This window comes from Miscanthus floridulus, chromosome 2 (genome assembly GCF_019320115.1).
Source record: "Miscanthus floridulus cultivar M001 chromosome 2, ASM1932011v1, whole genome shotgun sequence".
Taxonomy (NCBI): domain Eukaryota; kingdom Viridiplantae; phylum Streptophyta; class Magnoliopsida; order Poales; family Poaceae; genus Miscanthus; species Miscanthus floridulus.
Genome location: NC_089581.1, coordinates 43,208,361 through 43,216,586, shown reverse-complemented (window position 1 = coordinate 43,216,586; position 8,226 = coordinate 43,208,361). Strand labels below are relative to the sequence as shown.

The 8,226-nt window shown below is 43.7% G+C and overlaps 1 protein-coding gene across 3 annotated transcripts; it reads right to left on the bottom strand.

The window, feature by feature from the left end:
- Positions 1–433: 433 nt before the first annotated feature.
- LOC136538622 (probable N-acetyl-gamma-glutamyl-phosphate reductase, chloroplastic) lies at positions 434–5,196 on the bottom strand. Of its 3 annotated transcripts, none has more exons than XM_066530582.1 (14): positions 4,872–5,175; positions 3,695–3,757; positions 3,462–3,602; positions 3,265–3,372; positions 3,002–3,088; positions 2,799–2,849; positions 2,649–2,720; positions 2,042–2,161; positions 1,766–1,826; positions 1,598–1,678; positions 1,414–1,493; positions 1,233–1,322; positions 952–1,080; positions 434–847 (listed from the first exon to the last, which is right to left on the bottom strand). In XM_066530582.1, exons 1-14 carry the CDS (start codon positions 4,926–4,928, stop codon positions 740–742), a joined length of 1,248 nt encoding a protein of 415 aa, XP_066386679.1. In that variant the 5' UTR covers positions 4,929–5,175; the 3' UTR covers positions 434–739. The 3 variants fall into 3 exon arrangements, with proteins under 3 accessions (XP_066386679.1, XP_066386677.1, XP_066386678.1); XM_066530580.1 differs by lacking the exon at positions 4,872–5,175 and adding an exon at positions 3,930–4,756; XM_066530581.1 differs by having other exon boundaries at positions 2,649–2,849; positions 4,872–5,196.
- Positions 5,197–8,226: the final 3,030 nt, after the last annotated feature.

Here is an 8,226-nt window from a genome sequence, read left to right as displayed (position 1 = left end):
TCGTGGCCTCCACGCTGCTGGATGAACTCCCGACCCCCTCGTAAGGCCTCTCCTCCCAAAGCTAACACCCACAAGCTTCTCTTCATCTTCATCACTGAGATCCGACCATGGAAGCCGGCATGAGAGTTGGAGGAGAAAAGTTAATGCACCAAATGGATAGCTTTTTAGGCTCGAGAATTTCCAATAAGTGGCTATTGTGGGAAGGTGGTGAAAAGCTGGCTTTCCTAAAACTTAAGTCGTTCCAAACAGGGCCTATAGCAATGCTATGGTCCATGCAGCTATACGATAAAACTTGAGAATTATACTGAGAAACTTAAGAATTATACTAAGAGACATTTCAATCTTCTCAAAGTACAACTGTAATGGGCTAAAGTTTGCTTGGACATAATAAAAAAAAGACACCATAACTATATCCAGTGATGCCAAGGATAGCTGATGTCTCAGAACTGCGTTCAAACTTAATATTGATTTCATGATCAAAATAGCAAACAACATTGCGAGTACAAGATGTATATAGGCTTATGATTTTATTGGAACCAAGCAGCTCACATAATACTACCATTGTACTGCTAAATTGCCATTACCGTTATTCTCTTAATAAAGATAAAACAACACAGGCGAAGCTATACTAACTTCGACTTGATTGAATTCTAATGTGGGGCTCCTGGCCTCTTGACAGTAACGATAAATTGGTTTTCGTACTCCTAAATAATGTAATCATAGATATTGACACAAAAGATCAAGGGAACAGGGGCGGGTATTGCAGCCCCATATTCTCAGGCAGTCCCATCATCAGATTAAGATTTTGCAAAGCCTGACCAGATGCTCCCTTCACGAGATTATCTATCTGCAAAGTTGAAACATAGCTTGTAAGGACTACGTGCATCTTAAGTATGTGATATTATTTTTGCTATATACTTATGTGTGATAAAGTTGACTGAAGGCACTTACGACAGAGATGATGATGGCCCTTCCAGGAATTCTATCCTCATAGACATTCATGAAGCAGTAATTTGATCCCTTAACATGGCTTGTGTGAGGAGCGCTGCTACCATGTAACAGCTTGACAAATTCTTCATCCTGAAAAAATGCAATGATGAATGAACTCTGTGCTAACAAGAGTATATTTCTCTATACACTACAAAACCACAAGACAGATTGATGACTTCAGTGAAAAATTATAGTCCTTCCTAAGCTGACATAATTCAGCCTACATGGTTAAGTAAACAAACCTCGTAAGTAGACTTCAGGTGTTCATACAAATCCCTGGGAGTAACTCCAGATGCCAATTCAACATATATAGTAGATTGCATCCCACGTGTCTACCAAATACCAGTAGAAATGATTATCGAATTTTACAAAAGTGAATATTGAATTTAGCAAGTAAAAGGATGAGTATAATTAAGTGCTTACCATACACATCAAATGTGGAGTAAAGCTGATAGTAACTTTTGATTCAGCAGCATCTGTAAGTCCTTGCTCAATCTCAGGAACTGTCATTATTTTAATCACAATTTGTTAATGAGGTAAGATATATATCACTAACACAACAAATATAATCAAAACATTAATATGGCTAGTTGAGTATAAATATTACCATGCCGATGGCTTGTTATCCCATAAGCATGGATACCCTCAGCGATTTCAGTGTAAAGATTTGCTTCCTTAGCCCCACGTCCTAAAATGACACATGTTTTAGAGACCAAATCATTTAATGTTGAAGCAGAAATAGAAAATAAATCGATTATCTCAAATAAATACGAACCTGCACCACTGACCCCAGATTTTGCATCAATGATAATGTTGGTCAGCTTGATCAGTTTTGCCTAAAAAGCAAACAAAATAGCTTAAGGAAAAAGCTAGATATTGAGAATACTACTAAATTTTCGAGAAATTTTAACACAAAGTTTCAGTACTATAGACATAAAGATTATGCTTTTGTCAATTCAATTCTATGGCATAACTTAGTGTAATTTTATCTAAATTTACAAATATTAACATAGATATGTGTAAGATGCCACAAACTTCTATTAAACCTCACCTTTACCAAAGGAACAAGCGGAAGTTGAATAGATGTGGGATAACACCCTGGATTTGCTACCAGACGTGCATTTCTTATGTCATCTCGTTGAAGTTCAGTTAAACCATACACAGCCTCTTCCTGAAAGGAGAAAAAGGCTAAAGTAAAGATATAAATTCTAAGAAATATAACATAGTGCCACAAATAGAACCATAAAAAATCTCTGAAAACCAAACCTAATTCTTAGAACTTAGTAGTATCATACAAGACATCAATAGCACAAATCATAAAGAACAATTGATGACAACTCAAGTGCCAAGATAGCAAAGGCAGTGCTAGTTACTAGGCAAAGCTAAAGAGAAAATCAGTCCATCTGTTTCCTTTATATATAAGGGGCATTAATATTTAAAAAGGCCTTTCATGGTATACTTTGACTATTGATTTCTCTAACAATATAATCAATTACTACAAATCAACATCTTACATTCTTACTAACACACATGTAAGTTATGAACCTATTGATGAATCATACATAAATTTTGACTAATTGATGGTCAAAGTTTAAAATGTTTGACTTTTTAAGTTCTAAGACGCCCAATATTTTGAAATGGAGGGAGTAGTAAGAAACCTGTAGTTCTGGTGCCCTGTGGGAATGGCCATACCATTCAGCGTACTCATTGATGTCACGTAGTCGGAAGTCCTGTAAGCAATAGTTTATCAACAATAATCGAGATCGTACCCATATTAGAGAAGTAAATATAGTGTGTGCAGAGCATACCGCTGAGAGATCAACGATCTTTAAGTGTCGGGGTAAACTTTTGATAATTTCCTGATAAAAAATATTATAATTAGGCAGTGCATTGTAAAGTTTATTAAAATCTAGTGCTCCACACGTTATACAACAGAGTCTAAGATTGTATTAACAAATTCAATAAAAGATATGAAGAATTTAAGGTAAAAACATAATAGCAATAAACAAACTTGTGTTGTGCCATGTGGCAAGCAACAAAAAACAGCATCAACGTCTGAAAAGTCAGCGTCTTTTATTGCAACCAATCTCGGCAGGTCCTGCAAATCAGAAGAAAATCAACAATATTTTAAGATTTTGACAAACATAACAAATAAAGTTGTGATGATATAACTCTAGTGCACAGAAATGTAGTACAGCCCAGAGGTTTAGTTGCTTCTTGATATAACTAGGCTAAGATCATAGATGAGGAGGAAGAGAGAAGATAAGTTCTCACCTGTGTTCTCAAGTGAGGAAATACAGATCCAAACTGCTCACCAGCTTTTCTATCTGCAGTCATCACTTTTATATGGAACTGAGGGTGGTTCGCTAGAAACCGAACAATCTGTTAACAAAAGCGTAGCAACTACATTAGCAAAAAAGAACCAAGGACAAAAATCCTCATACAAAATGAGATTAGAATGATGGGACAACCTCAGCTCCAGTATAACCACTGGCCCCTAGCACTGCAATGCGTATGCCATCCCCTGATTTAGGGGCTGCTGCCTTAGGGGAGAAAAGCTTCCGCGGTGAAGAAGCAATTGATCCCCTGACATGGAGGGGCAGGGCTCCAACCTAAAGCAGAGTATCATTTTCATTAGCATTTCATATACACCTCAGAATCTTACTATTATATAGAAAAGAAAAAAATGCAAAACTTAATTCACCTGCTGAGGTTTCTTGAGTACGATACCGGTGAATGGCTTCGAATTAGATCCAAGGATTCTATTCTGCACAGAAAAGAAGTATTTAAGTGCATCTCAGTCAGGTCCATATAGTCACATAATGAAGCAAAGTCGGTTCAGCACTGCGGAAGCACATCAATAATAATTCGAAGCTCAAGAACCATTCGAGCCGCCAAAGTAAACAGGATTCAGTCATCACAAATCGCAATAGAAGAACCTTTTGGATCTGCCCAGAGGTGCATCCCGTCCCCTCGGCCGCAAGAAAGGTGGCCGGCGCCTGGCAACGAACGAGCAGGGAGGCTGGAGGCCGTGAGTGAAGCAGCGGGGAGGGGAGCGAGGTGGCAGGGAGGCGAACGAGGGCGACAGGGTTCCACCAACAGGGCGGATCTCCCACCCCCGCCCGGAGTGTCCACAGCGCGGACTGCGGTGGCGCCGAGCGGCCGAGCGACCGACGTAGAAGACGACGCCCGCGAGGTTGAAGACGACGCGCGGAGTGGTGGGCCTTTTGTTTTTTGGGCTGGGGCATACGCCGGCAGGCAGCATGGGCCATCTGGCCACTGGCCTACATCGGCCCATCACAGCAGAGGGAAGAGGCCCTTAGGGCACACCGGCACAGACCATACAGCCCATAGGGCATAGCTCGGCAAAGCATCCGCTCCCTCTCCACTTGCGCTCGGCACGCAGGCGATGACGGCGGCGCTCCCAGGCTCGGCGTCGGGCCGCTGTCAGTGGCTCCCCCTCCCGCCCCCGGTCCTCTGCACAGTGGCCGGGGACCCTGCGTGCGCCTCCCGTTCCCCTCCCGACTCCGGTGGACCACCGACGGCGCATAGGCCTAGCCCCGGCGGCTGCGCTGCGCGCCGCGCGGGGCCGGTGGGCAGCGGGAGCCGGCGGCCGCTGCTCGGCTCCCGCTGCTCCACCTAGGCGGCGCAGCGATTGCAGCTTGCCTGCCTGCTCCTGTGGGCTCCGCCCTACCTAATTTTTTTGGGCTGGGTCCGCCACTGTAGTCTAGAAACAGAAAGGGGAAAAAGAAGAAAAGCATCGCCGGTGGAAAAAGGAGAATTTTCTGAGCTGTGTCCGCCGCCACTTCTAGTCTAGAAACAGGGAAAAGGAGAAAAGCATCGCCGGGGAAAAAAGAGAGAAAAGCATCGGCGCCACTGACCTGGGGAACCAACCGCACTGAAGCCGCCCCACAGCTGCCGAGCGTCGTGAACGCCATTGCCTCCTCTGTTCCGGCGCGATGCGGCGGCACACAGATCACCCGATTGTACCAATAAATACCCTAGCGAGTGCAAGGGTTGCTAAGCTAGTGGCCGGCAGCGCGGCAGCCCTGGGGTTTGGTGGTGCACTGGTGCTTGTGCGAGTTGCGAGCTCTGACCCGCCCACCGGAGATTTGGTGTGGGCCGGTTTTGGTGGATTTGCCCGACCTGTTTCTGCACTTTTTTTCTTCTTCCTTTGCTTCTGGTTTCGAAAAAAAGAAGCCGTCGCGTTGGATTTACAGGTTGCCATCTGGGAGCTGCGATCCCGTTCGATTTGCAGATTCCGATGCCAACTCCGATGAGGTGCTTCATATTCCGGCCGCGTGCACATACGCGCCTCCTCTGGTCTAGAAATTAACCAGTAATCACTAGAGAGCGTATGTTTAGACGGCGTGGCTAGTGCCCGAAAGTCCCGACACTGTCCCTGTCCAGACGCAGCTCCGATGCCTGTATCCGCGTCGCATCGGACGCCTATTAGATCCCACGCCAGCAAATCACGTCCGGCCGCCCGCGACCTATCCCACACCAGCGACTGCGTCTGGCCACCCGCGACTCAGATCCCATCCCTGTCTCTCCCACGCCCCTTCCCTGTCTTAACATGTCATCTCCTCTACAATATCCGTTCGACCATTGCAACCTATGCAGTATACTCTTGAAACATAGATGTATAGTCATTGTAATATCCAGATGAAACACATAAAATATACATCTCAAACAGCTGAAATATTTGGAGCATCGAGAAGAAGGGGGTGATGGAAGCCCAGGCAGTGCCGGGAGGAGGAGGAGGAGACACCGAGGCGAGGCAACAAAAGGTGAGGAGAGGGATGCAACACCCAATCTACTTTTAAAACATTTAGATGAAACATTTGCAACGTACATCTGGAGACAGGATGAAACACTTGAAACATACGTCTGAAACACCTGCATTGAAAAGTCGTTACAAAGTATATGTAACATTTAGATAAAACACTTGCAACATATGTGTGAAACATATACAACATCCAAATAAACACATTTGCAACATACGTCTGAAGAAACAGATGAAACATTTGAAACAGACGTTAGCAACATACGTGTATAGTCATTGCAACATATGCAATATCCCGATCTGCTTTTGCAACCTCCACATAAAACACTTGCAGCATGAATATGAAACCCCTGAAACACTTAAAATATACGCTTTGCAACATGTCAGGCGCGACACTCTAGTGGACGCGCGACCACCATGTCTGGCGAGCCTCGAGGCAGTCATGAAGTACGACATGGCCACGATGCCCTAGCCGTCTCTAGCCACAAGAGGAGGTGATGAGGACACCGGTGGCGACGGCGACGATGCGACGGATGTGCAGGAGAGGGACCTTGTATTGGTACCCGTAGCGGAAGCCATCCGAGGATATGAGCAAACACCAACGCCTTAGGGGAGCTTGGAGAGTGGCCGCATGGCAGCGGACACCAAAGTCACGACAGTGAGGGTGCGGGGCGGAGCAGGACAAAGGTCGTGGCGGCGGCGAGAGCATGGCGAGGAGCAGGAGGCGGGGCGAATGAGGGCTGGGGTGCGTCCATGAAGGAGGAGAGGAGAGCGGCGGTGGGCCACGGCAAGTCGCCGGGGGTCCGGACCTCGACTGAGTGGGGCAGAGACGCCATTGGCTAGCGATGCTTTCACTAAAGGACTTGGGGAGGGTGGGAGTGGACTAGATCTGGCAAAGCAGAATGTGTGTGCGGCTTGCGGCTGACAGCTTGCATAGTGGGAGGATTTTATGGCCCCGTTCGGATGGTATGGTTCTGGAGGAATTTGGATGGTTTGGAGGAATTCTAGAGGAATTTGTGAGAGGAAAGTACTGTTCCGGATGAAAAAAGAAGCGAATCAAGCCGGGTTTAAGGGCACGCGAACGGGGACTATTTTAGGATGCAGCGTGGAGTATCAGATACTTATGGTGGGTACAATAACTGGACGACTTGGAGCCACGTAGCGTCTGGCGTCTGAATGCCCTAATCATAGCATTATCGATGTTTAGATCTTAAGCTAATAGATACATACTACATCTTTAGCAATGAACCATTAACCCTTGTGAGTCAGTTGTCTTTGGGTTAACTACTATCCAAGAACATAGCTAAAATTTAATTAGCCTAGCTGTTAGTCCAAAGAAAACCTTCAGCTTAATAAACTAGAGCTAATTTTTAATTGCTAGTTATTAGACCGTAGAATCTGAACATGTCTTAGATATTGGAACGCGAATGTTTTTACGAGCACATAAAATTCGGAAGAAACAATACAATGCAAAATGTTTTGATAAACAGTTTATAGTGGATGCAAGATTTTCATTCAAGTTATATAAATATTGACTCCGTTCGCTTCGCTGAAAAAACAAGCCGAAACATTGTTTCGACTGATTTGTTGTGAGAGAAAAACAATGTTCCGACTGAAAAAACAAGCTAAAAAGTATGGATTATAAGAGAAGCGAACAGGGCCATTTTACTGAAAAGATATATTTTCACAGGAATCTTGATATTTGAATCATTTCACAATCATCTTTATATTCACTAGTATATTACCCGTGCTAACGCTACGGTGGCCTTTAGAAAAAATAAATCATAAAACTAAAATAATTATAAAACTAAAAAATAAATCAAATGACGAAAGAAACACAAATTCACTACTGCAGAGATTAGTCATTTCTCACTTGAAAAATAGACAAGCCCATACAACACTATTAAGAAGGATCTTAAATATAAAGTACACAAACCACAATTAGTCTATATATTATTCTACAAAGATTGGTTTTATGTAGGGGTGCTCTTGGCCTCCTGCACCTCAACTTCGTTGGCTGCCAACCTCTTTTTAATTTCATCTATGCTCTCCATGAGCTTCTTCGCTTCCTCTTCTTGCTTGCTCTGTAAAGGAACATGCCACATTCAGTCTTACATTCAGTCTCCAGTGGAATCATCTCCAGTGGAGCATGCTCTACATTCAAGCATGCCCTACATTCAGTCTTAAGACGATGGGTTTACTAAAAATAGTGTTTTGATTGGTTTCTATATGCATATCCACAATAAAATAAAAACTTACAGTGCATACACTTCTACTAATTTACACAGCACAAGTCACAATGTCAATTTAATTATAGCAGAATCTAATTCCAGTTTCAGAAAAAATCATAAACATTATCTTTTTTTATTGGCAAAAGTTCCCTTCTTGGTGCAGCTCATAATATGGGAAAAAATGGTTGGTGATCAAGAGTGAAACAGGGTTAGAACTTT

Excerpts from the sequence above, each read along its gene's own strand:
- LOC136538622 (XM_066530580.1), bottom strand. The coding sequence starts at position 4,262 with ATGGCCCATGCTGCCTGCCGGCGTATGCCCCAGCCCAAAAAACAAAAG. Across the intron at positions 2,721-2,798 it reads AGATCGTTGATCTCTCAGCG|GACTTCCGACTACGTGACAT; the intron begins GTATGCTCTGCA and ends TATTGCTTACAG. Across the intron at positions 1,323-1,413 it reads CTCCACATTTGATGTGTATG|ACACGTGGGATGCAATCTAC; the intron begins GTAAGCACTTAA and ends GGTATTTGGTAG.